Below are 14096 nucleotides of genomic sequence, written 5' to 3' on the forward strand. Positions count from 1 at the left end.
CACTGAGGTGGGACAAAGTCTGGCCTGAATCATGTGGCTGAGGCAAGAATCTGGGTTAATCCGATGAAGGACAGGAAATCTCAGTCTATATTCCTTTGAATCCACTAGCCAGGATCTATCATACTGTAGCTAAAGCCAGGGGCTTCTGGGATTGAAGGAGTCGGATTTATCCCATACTCCCACTAACCACAGTTTTAAGACCCAGAGTAGTCACCTGAAAGCTGGAAAGCCAGTGTGATTTCTACAGCACTCTTTGCTTCCCCAGCTCTGCTTTCTCAAAACACTATCCTTTCTCAGGAAAACAGCCCCAAGGAGAACTGATCCTCTCCTGCAATACTGAAAGAAAGCCATGGCCCAGGTAAGTTGATGCTTTTTCTTTCCTGACATTTAGTTTCAAATTAAAAAAAATGTTTTAATGGTCATGTATTTGTTTTCCTACTCCTGAAATTTCTAGCTATCAGGTTTGCCCTTCAGGATCCTGGGTCCCCTTTTCTCCTTTTCTCTTCAGTCTAACCAGATGATCCTTTACCATTCTTTTTTTTTTTTTTTTTTTTTTTAATAATTTTTTTAACATTTATTTTTTGAGAGACAGACAGAGACAGCATGTAAGTAGGGGAGGGCAGAGAGAGAGGGAGACACAGAATCTGAAGCAGGCTTCAGGCTCTGAACTGTCAGCACAGAGACTGATGCAGGGCTCAAACCCACTACCCATGAGATCATGACCTAGGCTGAAGTCGGACGCTTAACCAACTGAGCCACCCAGGTGTCCCAGTCCTTTACCATTATTTTTTTTTTAATTTTTTAAAATGTTTATTTATTTTTGAGAGAGAGAGAGACAGAGTGTGAACAGGGGAGGAGCAGAGAGAGAGGGAGACACAGAATGTGAAGCAGGCTCCAGGCTCTGAGCTGTCAGCACAGAGCCCAACATGTGGCTCCAACTCAAAAACCGCGAGATCATGACCCCAGTCAAAGTCAGATGCTTAGCCGACTGAGCCACCCAGGTGCCCCACCAATCCTTTACCATTCTTAAGTGCCCCCTATTTTTAATTTTTTGAGGAACTTCCATACTGTTTTCCACAGTGACTACACCAGTTTGCATTCCTACCAACAGTGCAAGAGAGTTCCTTGTTCTCCATATCCTTGTCAACACTTGTGATTTTTTTGTTTTTGATTATAGCCATTCTGACAGGTGTGAGGTGGTATCTTATTGTAGTATTGATTTTCATTTCCTTGATGATGAGTGATGTTGAGCATCTTTTCAATGTGTCTGTTGGTCATTTGTATGTCATCTTTGGAGAAATGTCTGTTCATATCTTCTGCCCACTTTTTAACTGGATTATTTGTTTTTTGTGGTATTGAGTCAGATCAGTTCTTTATATATTTTGGATACTAACCCTTTATCGGATATGTCATTTGCAAATATCTTTTCCCATTACATAGGTTGCCTTTTAGTTTTGCTGATTGTTTCCTTTGCCGTGCAGAAGATTTTTATCTTGATAAGGTCCCAATAGCTCATTTTTGCTTTTGTTTCCCTTGCCTCAGGAGACATATCTAAAAAGATGTTGTTTCAGCTGATGTTAGAGAAATTACTGCTGTATTTTTTTCTAGGAATTTTATGGTTTCAGATCTCACATTTAAGTCTTTAATCCATTTTGAGTTTATTTTTGTGCATGGCGTAAGAAAGTGATCCAGTTTCATTCTTTTGCATGTTGCTGTCCAGTTTTCCCAGCTCCATTTGTTGAAGAGACTGTCTTTTTCCCATTGGATATTCTTGCCTCCTTCGTCATAGATTAATTGACTATACAATTATTGGTTTATTTCTTGGCTTTCCGTTCTGTTCCATTAATCTATGTGTCTATTTTTGTGTCAGTACTATACTGTTTTGATTACTACAGCTCTGCAATATAATTTGAAGTCTGGAATTGTGATACCTGCATTTTTTTTCCTCTTTAAGATTGTTTTGGCTAGCTATTCAGGGTCTTTGGTGGTTCCATACACATTTTAGGGGTGTTCTAGTTCTGTGAAAAATGCTGTTGGTATTTTGATAGGGTTTGCATTAAATCTGTAGATTGCTTTGGATATTATAAACATTTTAACAATATTTGTTCTTCCAGCCCATGAGCATGGAATGTCTTTTCCGTTTGTTTTTGTTTTCTTCAATTTCTTTCATGTTTTATAGTTTTAGAGTATGGGTCTTTCACCTCTTGTTTATTCCTAGATTTTTTTTTTTTAAAGATTGTGGTTTTTTTTAAGTAATCTCTACACCCAATGTGGGGCTCAAACTTACAACCCCGACATCACGAGTCCCATGCTCTACTGACTGAGCCAGCCGGGCACCCCCAAATATTTTATTACAAAATAAACTGATTACTCTTGCATCTATTTTTAAGATCCTAAAAGGTAATGATTGAGTGATACCAATGTAATTGCTCATTTTCTTTACCCCACAATACAAATGCAGTAGCCTCTGAATTGTTTCCCTTATTACACAAGTAATACATATATTTATTGTTTCAGGGCTCAGTGGTGTTCAGTGATGTGTCTGTAGACTTCTCGCAGGAGGAGTGGGAGTGCCTGGACTCTGGTCAGAGGGACTTGTACAGAGATGTGATGTTGGAGAACTATAGCAATCTGCTGTCAATGGGTAAGGGCTCCTATACCAGTAATTTAGAGTTCTCCTCTGGAGTGTTTCTTTTCCACAGTGAATTTCCCAGCTGCTTTTCAAGTTACCAGCTGAATTTCTGCTCCCTATCCCAAAAAAATGGTTTGAGCTGCAATGAAAAGGAAGAGTTGGAAATGGGCAACTGCAATGACTGTGGCTGAAGCGTCATCCTTTTTCTCTGGCTGTTCCTGTAGTGGCATCTCTTCTTTGGTCATCAAGGGACTGGATCTGATTTCTGGATCTGGTTTACCCACCGCATAACCATGTTCCATATCTTTTCTTGTGAGCAGGATTTTACATTCCTAAGCCTCAAGTCATCTCCTTATTGGAACAAGGGAAAGAGCCCTGGATGGTTGGCAGAGAGCTGACAAAAGGCCTATGTTCAGGTGAGTGAGAAATGATTGGGCAGGAGCAAGGCACTACAGCTGATCCGTAAAGGAACAGCACCTTTGGGTGTTATCTAGACTGGTGGGGAAAAAGTAAGTCCTTTTAGCATGAGTTTACAAATGACCTGTTTCATTCCTTCTCTCACTTACTACTCTTTCTACTACTTTTTGCCGACACCCCTCGTAACTTCAGGTAGAAGGTGCCCTTTACTTCCCCTCCAGTAAAACTCTTACCTGTATTTTAGAATCAGTTTCTTGCTAGCTTTTCTTCCTCTTGGACTCCTCTAAATGTTTTCTGTTACCACCCCCCCAAAAAACATGTGTATGTGCACTGCCCCTCCTCCAAGTACTCGTCTTCATTAATATTACTTGTTAGTGACTTGTTTTATCAGTTTGTTGTGCGTTTTTCCTTTACCCAATGTTTTTCATTTATTAATTTGTGCAAGGGAGTCTGTCAGGTGCTGCAGTTTGCTAATTATGTATGTTACTAAGAACTGGAGTCAAAAAAGTAGGGCTAAAATATATCCATAAAAAAATCAGGATATCCATAAAAAAGTAGAATCTAGTAAAGAGAATCAGGAAGCTTCGCAGAAAGTCAGAGGCTAAATATGCAGAAGTAGAAAACCCATACTGAGGGACACCTGCGTGGCTCAGTCGGTTAAGCATCCAACTTCAGCTCAGGTCATGATCTCATGGTTGGTGGGTTCGAGCCCCACGTCAGGCTCTGTGCTGACAGCTTGGAGCCTGCAGCTTGCTTCAGATTCTATGTCTCCCTCTATATCTATCCCTCCCCAACTCCTGTTCTCTCTCTCTCAAAAATAAATAAACATTAGAAAAAATTAAAGAAAAAAAAAGAAAATCCATACTGAAATAGTAGTTGAGAGTCTTGTATGTGATTGTAGTCACCATCTATGATGGACAGTGTTGGGAAAAACAGAAAGGTCTGTGCCCATAACGGAAAGGGAGAGGTGGCAGAGGAAGAGAGATTTAGGATAAAGTGTTACCTTATCTTAAAGGCTCCAGGAGAGCATTACTGTCTAGTAAGCATTGGTCCTTGTGCTGGGATTACAGCACTGAACAAAAAATTCAGAGTTTTGCTCTTCTGAAGCCTATGTCCTATAAGGTGAGAGAGAAAAAAATAGATATATTCATAATGTCAGATGGTGGTAAGTGATATGAAGGGAGGGTAGAGAAGGCCTCTTTGATGAGGTAATATTTTAACCAGGGCCTGAAGAAAGTGAGGGAACAAGTAGTGTAAATATCTGGTAGAAGAGATTTAGGCAGAAGGAAAAGGAAGAACAAAGTCCCTGGGAGCTTTTTTGGCTCCTCCCGTTATGGTTGGAGCAGAATAAATAAGCAAAGAGGGACTTGTGTGAAAGGAGATCAGCAAAGTAGCAGGATGTACATGTGTTTGTGTTTGTGTATTAGGTGCAGGTGGGAAGTAGGTATACCTGCAGATGATTTGGGGTGTGGTGGGCCTTGGTACGGGCTTTGAATTCTATTCTGAATGAGATGATTTGAGCAGAGGAGTGACATCATGTTTTTATTTTTATTTTTTATTTTTTTTTTTTAATTTTTTTTTTTTTCAACGTTTTTTATTTACTCTTGGGACAGAGAGAGACAGAGCATGAACGGGGGAGAGGCAGAGAGAGAGGGAGACACAGAATCGGAAACAGGCTCCAGGCTCCGAGCCATCAGCCCAGAGCCTGACGCGGGGCTCGAATTCACGGACCGCGAGATCGTGACCTGGCTGAAGTCGGACGCCTAACCGACTGCGCCACCCAGGCGCCCCGACATCATGTTTTTAAAGGATGACTCTAACTCAGAGGTTGCTGATTTTGGATTCTTTTGGATAAAATTTAGGGAGTCCATGAACCTGGATGAAAAGAAAAAAAATGCATCTTTATATTTAGTATCCTCTAATTGAAATTTAGCATATCTTTCTATTATGGTGTATGAAACAAACCATAGCAGTATTAGGAGTTCCTATGATTTTGACATGAATGGAAATCACAGATATTTTCATATCATTTTACTGTTGTGGGTTTTTAAAAAATGTTTTTATTTATTTTTGAGACAGAGATAAAGCACAAGCTTTAGGCAGTACGGAGTAGGCAGAGACAGAGGGAGACAGGAACCAAAGTATGCTCTGCACTGACAGCAGAGAGCCTGATGCGGGGCTTGAACCCATGAGCTGTGAGATCATGACCTGAGCTGAAGTCAGACACTTAGCTGACTAAGCCACCCAGGCGCCCCTGATTTTACTGTTAATGTAGACATAGTGAAAAATCATTTGTGCTCATCAGTATTTCAGAATTACTGTAGTACTAGGCTCAGTGCTAGGTCTTACTATTTAAGATATAAAGAAAACTCCAGGCAGAAGGAAGAACCCCTGTGTGGCCCTGCTAGGAGGGGAAAGCTTGGTGTGTTTGAAGAACTGAAAGAAAGCCAGTGTTACTGGGCCCATGAGCAAGCGAGAGAGGAGTGTGAGTCAAGGCTGGAGATCATTTAGCCTTTGCCAGTGAGTATGGGGAATTTGGTTTTGAGCAGTGGAAGGCCAGGCCACATTAATTTTGGTTGCTGAATAGATTAAAGAGTCTGAGAACTTGGTGAGGTGATGGGCTGGGAGGCTACTGCAGTGGTCTAAGTAGGAGGTGATTCTGGTTTGGAAGAGGCCATTCATTGGCAGTGGACATAGAAGAGGACAGTTTTAAAAATTACTTAGGAGTTTAACTAGGTGAAAGTTGCTGAAAGATCATATGGGGATAGAAGAAAAAAGTTTATGCTGGAATGGATTCCTTGTTTCTGGCTTGAGATGGTCTGTTAGGCTCCATTTTATTTGCCTAAAATCCCCATTTTGGGTAAAAAATTCTTTCATAATAATAGCTATCAAATACTGAGCACTTTACTCAAAGACATTTACATGCATTATTCCTTACCCTCCCAGTAATCATTAGGTAAGGATTATCTCCCATTTGTAGAAGAGGAGATGGGGACTTAGAAAGATGAAATAATTGCCCAGGAACATACAGTGAGTGGCTGTCAGAGTTGGAATTCCACTCCAGTCAGTTTGCTTCTGGTTCCTGTCATCTTTCCATGAAAGTATTTTTTTTTTAATTTTTTAACCTTTATTTATTGTTGAGAAAGAGAGAGAGACAGAGTGTGAGTGGGGGAGGAACAGAGAGGGGGAGACACAGAATCCGAAGTAGGCTTTAGGCTCCAAGCTGTCAGCACAGAGCCCGATGCAGGGCTCAAACCCACAAACCGTGAGATCATGACCTGAGCTAAAGTCGGATGCTTAACCTACTGAGCCACCCAGGTGTCCCACCATGACAGTATTTTGCACTGTCTTCTTTTCTTTCTGTCTGCCTCAAACTTTAGCTGCCTCCTCTGTCAGTCACTGCAGCGGTACATGAGCAAGTCTCTCTCTTCTCACGAGATCAGCACCACAAAACTCCAAGGCAAGCAGTATTTTTACTGAATCACTAGAACATAACATATTCTGAGTCTTCCCTATAGGCTACTCGCATCAGTTTAGTTCCAAACCTTAGACTTACTTTAGGCTCTTCTCCCTTGTGGCTAGCCCTCTCTCTTTCAAATTGCGGCTAATATATCCTTACTTTGGAACCTATTCTGTTTCCACCCCAACTGGGAGTGCTGCAGTTCTGATACTAAGTACGCATAGTTAGCATAGACCCCACAACACAGTAGGGTTGTACTCAAGACTGCCCTCCCTCCCTTTCTTTTTTTTAAGTTTTTTTTTAAATGTTTATTTATTTATCTTAGAGAGAGAAAGAGCTAGAACAGGGGAGGGACAGAGAAAGAAAGAGAGAGAGAAAGAATCCCAAGTAGGCTCCATGCTGTCAGTGCAGAGCGTGATGCAGGGCTCGAACTCATTCACTGTGAGATCATGACCTGAGCCAAAACCAAGAGTTGGACGCTTAACCAGCTGAGTCACCCAGGTGCCCCATGTCTTTGTTAATTTATTGAAAAAATTTTTTGATTATAGAGAGAGAGTGAGAGTGTGAGCAGGGGAGGGAGAGAGAGAAAGAATCCCAAGCAGACTTCACACTGAGAGTGGAGCCTGACACAGGGTTCGATCCCATGACCCTGGGATCATGACCTGAGCTGAAGTCAAGAGTTGGATGCTCAACCGGCTGAGCCACCCAGGCACCCAAAGACTGCCCTCACTTTAGATGCCAGCTGCAAGTCTTGGGGTTCTTAGAGGCCTACACTTGTGAGCAACTGGCTATAAATTTGGGGATTTCCAGGAATATAATAATTTCCTGCAAGTATAATTTGCTATAATGATTCACAGAACTCAGGAAAGCTCTATACTTATAACTGCAGTTTTACTCTGAAGGATACATATTAGGGCAAGGTCTAGTGGGCTTCCAGATGCAAAGGTTCTATGCCCTCTCCCTGTGCAATCAAAGTGTGTCACCTTCCCAGCACATCGAGTGTGTTCACCAACCAGAAAACTCCACTGAGCTTTGGTGTCCAGAGTGTTTTTTAGAGTTTCATTACTTCGGCATGATCGATTGAGTCACTGGCCACTCAGTCTCTGGCTCCTCTCTTATCCCCAGAGGTCAAGTAGCTGAAAGTCCCTACCCTCTAACAACATGCTCGATCCTTCTGGTGACCAGTCCCCATTCTGTAGCTATCTAGGGATCTGCCAAGAATCACTTCATTAGCATAGCAAAAAACCCACTCCTATCACTCAGGAAATTCCAAGGGTTTTTGAAGCTCTGGGACAAAGACCAAATTTATTCTTTATGATACCACAGGGCCCAAGAATCTTCCCCTATATGTATTTATTCCTCTTAGGAAATCTTTAATGGAGGTCAGAAAATTATTCACTTTTTGTAATACAGATAGTATGATGGTACACTGTGGTTTCTTATACACACATACATCCATGCTTATATAGATGTATATATAATTTGTAATCTCTTAATATGCCCAAGTATTGTATATTTATCATCCTTTCCTTATGATTCTGATCCATATCAATATTTGAGAATCATTGTGGTTTCCTGTTTCTGTAGTCTCTTCCCTCCACATTCTGCATTATATCTCATTAATTTCAATGCATTCTTTTGGTCCATTCTCAGATTAAACAGATATATTTGATAACTGTATGTCATTTGCTACCAGATCATATTTTCACTTTAACTTTTCCATTTCTATTATAAAAGTTTAACTTTTCACAAATGGGAGGCAGGGGGAGGAGAATATTTATCATTTCATTTTCTTTCAGATCTGGAATCAATGTGTGAAAACAAGTTATTATCTCTGAAGAAGGAAGTTTATGAAATAGAATCATGCCAGAGGGAGATAATGGGACTTACAAAGCATGGCCTTGAGTACTCCAGTTTTAGAGACATTTTGGAATATAGAAGCCACTTTGAAAAACAACTGGGATATCAAAGTGGGCATTTAAGCCAAGAAATATTCACTCATGAATACATGCCCACATTTATTCAACAGACATTCTTTACTCTACATCAAATAATTAATAATGAAGAAAAGCCCTATGAATGTAAAAAATGTGGAAAGGTTTTTAGTCAGAATTCACAATTTATTCAACATCAGAGAATTCATATTGGTGAAAAATCTTATGAATGTAAGGAGTGTGGGAAATTCTTTAGTTGTGGCTCACATGTTACTCGACACCTGAAAATTCATACTGGTGAAAAACCCTTTGAATGTAAGGAATGTGGAAAGGCCTTCAGTTGTAGCTCATACCTTTCTCAACATCAGAGAATTCATACTGGTAAGAAACCCTATGAGTGCAAGGAATGTGGGAAGGCCTTTAGCTATTGCTCAAATCTTATTGACCATCAGAGAATTCACACTGGTGAAAAACCCTATGAATGTAAAGTATGTGGGAAAGCCTTTACTAAGAGCTCACAACTTTTCCAACATGTGAGAATTCATACAGGTGAGAAACCCTATGAATGTAAGGAATGTGGCAAAGCTTTTACTCAGAGCTCAAAGCTTGTTCAGCATCAGAGAATTCACACTGGTGAAAAACCCTATGAATGCAAAGAATGTGGCAAAGCCTTTAGTAGTGGCTCAGCACTTACTAATCATCAGAGAATTCACACCGGGGAGAAACCCTATGATTGTAAGGAATGTGGGAAAGCTTTTACTCAGAGCTCACAACTTCGTCAACATCAGAGAATCCATGCTGGTGAGAAACCCTTTGAATGTCTTGAATGTGGGAAGGCCTTTACTCAGAACTCACAACTTTTTCAACATCAGAGAATTCATACAGATGAAAAACCATATGAATGTAATGAATGTGGAAAGGCCTTTAATAAATGCTCAAACCTCACACGACATCTGAGAATTCATAGTGGTGAAAAGCCCTATAACTGTAAGGAATGTGGGAAGGCATTTAGTAGTGGCTCAGATCTCATTCGTCATCAGGGAATTCACACTGATGAATAATAAAAGTTAAAGCTCTTGTCACTTTCCTCGTATTTTAAATGAAAAGAAATTCATATTTGATAGTTACCCTTTCACTATTTTTTATTTTTAAATTTTATTTTATATTTCTTTTTAATCCAGATATATTTCACTCTAAATTATGAATTAAGATTCTAAATTGACATTTGCATATTCTCTGTCCCCCAATCTGTACTAAGGGCAGTTTTTCAATAATTCTTTCCTTCCCCATTATTTTGTTCTGCCTTCTTGGTGACACATTATATTCTTGTTTATATTTGCTTGTAGTTTTTCTTCTCCGATCTATATATTTGTGCTTATACCAATATCACAGTGTTTAAAATTGTGTGACCTTGTTATTTTTTAATTGTGGAATTATATCCTTGGTTTTGAAGTCAGTATTAATCATTTGTTCATGTTACAAATTTATACTTTCTTACATAAAACAGAAAGTCAGAAAAACAGAAACTGAAAAGCCAAGATTAATTGTAATCATACCAGCTATAGATGACTACTCTTAAGTTGGTAGAGCAAATCCTACCAGATTTTGTTTTTAAAGAAGTCATGGTATACATGTTATCCCTTCACCTGTTTTGATCATGCCAAAAAAATATGGTTGCCATTTCAGTAAATATAGGTTTTTAAAATGATATATATATATACACTTAATGACTTTTTAAAATGACTTTATTACTCATGTTTTGTTTGCATCTGAACATTTGCAGTTATGAAATCTGCCCTGATTCGTATGGCCAAAAATTTAACTTTGGATATTTCTTTCTTTTAAAATATGTTTTATTTTTATTTTTTTAAATGTTTATTTATTTTTGAGAAAGAGAGAGTTGGGGAGGGACAGAGAGAGGAGACACAGGATCTGAAGCAGTCTCCAGGCTCTGAGCTGTCAGCATAGAGCCTGATGTGGGGCTCAAACTCACGAACTGTGAGATTATCAACTGGGCTGAAGTTGGCCGTTTAACTGACTGAGCCACCCAGGTGCCCCAAAACATCTGTTTTAATTGTTGAAATTATCCACATTTTCTCTCCATAAACTGTTTTGTTCCTTTTCATCAGCTCTAACCCCAGTCTCATACTAGAAAGATAATTAAACCACTGTTATCAAAGTGTTTATCCTTCTAGTTTTGTTTTGGTTTGGTTTTACTTTTTACTTATATATGTTAGTGACTTTTTTTTCTCATGTATTAGTAAAAATAATCATGCTATATGTATTGGTTTGTTGTGAAGATTCAATGAATTAATAAATGTAAAGTGCTTAGAACTATTCCTATCACATAGTAAATGTTTAGTGAAAGTCCACTATCATCAATGATACATTTTCATAGTTTTCTTCATTATTATTTGTGGAAAGGATTTTAACCATGTTCTTTACCTTTGTCTAAATCAAAGAATTCATAATGAAAAAAGAGAAATGAATGAAATAAGTATTGGAAAGCTTTTCTCATCACTCATTATCCCGCATGGAAATTTAAAAGGAAAAGAAAAAGAATGTATGAATAGTCTTCCTTCAGACTTCATCTTCTATGCTGCACAAAAATTAATGTCAGTCTGAAACCCTGTGGATATAATGATGAGTAGTTAAAAAGACAGCTGTCAAAAAACAAGAAGAGATAAGTATATTTTTCCTAATAATTAGTTACCCCCAAAGCAGAAAACATACAAGCCACATTTTTTTTTTTTTTTACCAGAATCAGGGGAAGAAACAGTAACAATAGGATACCCATCAAATATCTGAATTTTAACTTAGTGCCCCCTATTGATTAACATGGGTTAAGGAACTAAGTCCTTAACATATGTATTATTTAAATGTGAATGAAAATGAGAACACGAATGAAAAACCTGTGAACGGCAGGTTGTATTGGAAGTTTTATAAACCAATATGCACGTATATCTCTTATAGAGACATCATTAATAATTTCAATATAGAACCCAAGGAGCTTAAACAAGCAAAAATAAGTCTAAAACGTGGGTAGAGAAAGGCATTGTTAGTTATGCAAAAATAAATGGAAGAAAGAAGTAAAAGATCTGAAACCAAAGCTCTGATTATTTGACAGAAAAAAGGTAGACATACTTTAGTCATTTGTGTGGGGAAGTAAGGATGATAAATGAACAGCATTGTGAATTAGAGACTGAAATGACTACATATTTAATTTTGAAAGGACTATATATTTTCGGATAATGACAACGTTCTGAGATTACAGTGGGTTGCACAGCTTTGTGTATACACTAAAACCACTGAACAATATACTTTAAAAGGGTGAATATAATAGCATATGAGTTTTAATCTCAGTTAAAAAACTTAAAAGTACAATAGATATTTTTATACCATATCTGAAAATCTAGACGAAGTATGTGACTTTTATAAAGAAATTGAATTGACATCAGAATTGACTACAGAAAACGTATAAAATCTTAATAGATTCTCCTCCAAAAGGAACTTAAAAAAAAATTTTTTTTAACGTTTATTTTTGAGCGACAGAGACAGACCATGAGCAGGGGAGGGGCAGAGAGAGAGGGAGACACAGAATCCCAAGCAGGTTCCAGGTGCCGAGCCGTCAGTACAGAGCCTGATGTGGGGCTCGAACCCATGAACCGCGAGATCATGACCTGAACCGAAGTCTGATGCTTAACCAACTGAGCCACCCAGGCAGCCCAAAAGGAACATTTTAAAATTAGACCAAAATTAAATGTCACAGAGCTATTACTAAGGAAGACACCAAATTAGATGTATTTAATAGATGAAATCTATGAAATGTTTTAGGAACTCTTTTAGGACACAGACTGAGATAGCAAGTTATCTGTTTTTCTGAACTTACAATCCTAGTGTTAAAACTTGCCACAAGAACATAAATAGACAATATGTCCAGAATTGGTAATTAAAATGTGCAGTGTTATAAATTAGTAAATAAAATCTAGTAATCTATTGAAAGAAAACAAATATCTGTCATAATCTGGATTTAGGAACAAAATGTTTCTGATAAACCGTTATCCAAACTTCCTATTTGCTTTCTGAAACTTGAAAATCAAATTGATTTAGATAACATGGTATCCCTTAGTATCAGAAACTCAGGAACCAAATAGATTGGGAGAGCAAGGAATTCTTGGAATGCAATACAAGGTAAGTGACATGGAATTTCTAGAGTTCAAATAACTAAAGCACTTCAAGTGAAAATACACTATCAAGCCCCAATGCCTTCTGGATGCACTCTTCTTGTTTTTTCTTAGCAGTATTTGACAGAATGGGATTATTTTATAAATAAAGAGTTATCCTACTTGCTGCAAAACCACAGCATTCATCCATTTATACCCTGTCTACTTCGCACTTGAAGTCTTTAAAACAGCCAACGAACGCAATCATTGCCATGTATGTTAGTACGAGGGTGAAGTGGGAGGTGGGAAAGAGATTATTAAACACAGAATTTCAACTTTCATTGAAATTAGAATATAGAGGGGTACGAAAGGCCTTTACTTCCACAACAGCAAGAAAAACCTTGACAGGATAAAAGTAATAGTTTCCTATGGGACTAAGAGTGGCGGAGGCAAGGAAGTACTGAACTGAATTTCTGATAGAATAAGCCCTTTTCAGATGACCAGATTGCTATGTGACTTGCCATACCTGGGTGCGGTGCATGGGATGGGGATGGGAATGGATATGGGTGGATGAAGGGAGTACAGATAAAGAGACTGCAGAGATAAAGAGAAATTAGAGCCTACAATGATACTGAGGACTTTCTGGATGGATTAAAATCCAGATTAAACAACACTATTAACCAACTTTCCCTAACTGACTTAATGATACTCTGTACTCTGTACCACAGAATATACTTGCTTTTCAATTGTACAGGAAACACTCAGACCACATGTCGGGCCGTAAAACATTCAGTAACTGTCAACAGACTAACATCATACAGATTATGTTCTTTAGTGCAGAACTAAACAGAGCTCAGTGATTAAAGATTATATAGAAAATCCTGTTTTCTTCCAGATGCTTGATAGTCTTAACTTTTCACTTTAGGTATGTGATTCATTTAGAAATGATATTTGTGTATGGGATAAAGTACAGGTTGAGGTTCATTTTCCCCCCCTCACATAGATACTCAGTTGTTCCAGTACTTTTTGTTAAAAGACTTCCATCTCCACTGAGGTGGTTTGGCACTGTTATCAAAAATCAATTGACCATAGGGGCGCCTGGGTGGCGCAGTTGGTTAAGCATCCGACTTCAGCCAGGTCACGATCTCGCGGTCCGTGAGTTCGAGCCCCGCGTCAGGCTCTGGGCTGATGGCTCGGAGCCTGGAGCCTGTTTCCGATTCTGTGTCTCCCTCTCTCTCTGCCCCTCCCCCGTTCATGCTCTGTCTCTCTCTGTCCCCAAAATAAATAAAAAACGTTGAAAAAAAAATAAATAAAAAAAAAAATCAATTGACCATAAATGTATACCTTTACATGAGCAATATACAAGTGTAAATGAAACAAAAAGCAAAATATAGTTTATTGAAGAATATAAGATACTTAGTTGAATAAGTGTAATAAAAGATATGAGAGACCTTTATATACAAAAGTACAAAACATTGCTGAAAGAAGTA

General features: G+C 38.5%; 1 protein-coding gene across 1 annotated transcript in view; it reads left to right on the forward strand.

Moving 5' to 3' along the window:
• Positions 1 to 14096, forward strand: part of LOC131500199 (uncharacterized) — a 174457-nt gene that overhangs the window by 85118 nt on the left and 75243 nt on the right. Inside the window, exons 5-9 of the mRNA XM_058709017.1 lie at positions 298 to 358; positions 2518 to 2644; positions 2953 to 3048; positions 8309 to 9502; positions 12573 to 12634. Coding sequence (XP_058565000.1) covers positions 350 to 358; positions 2518 to 2644; positions 2953 to 3048; positions 8309 to 9502; positions 12573 to 12634 — 1488 coding nt within the window. The 5' untranslated portion in view covers positions 298 to 349. The remainder of the gene's footprint in view (positions 1 to 297; positions 359 to 2517; positions 2645 to 2952; positions 3049 to 8308; positions 9503 to 12572; positions 12635 to 14096) is intronic.

This window comes from Neofelis nebulosa, chromosome 17, assembly GCF_028018385.1.
Source record: "Neofelis nebulosa isolate mNeoNeb1 chromosome 17, mNeoNeb1.pri, whole genome shotgun sequence".
NCBI classification, from domain to species: Eukaryota; Metazoa; Chordata; class Mammalia; order Carnivora; family Felidae; genus Neofelis; species Neofelis nebulosa.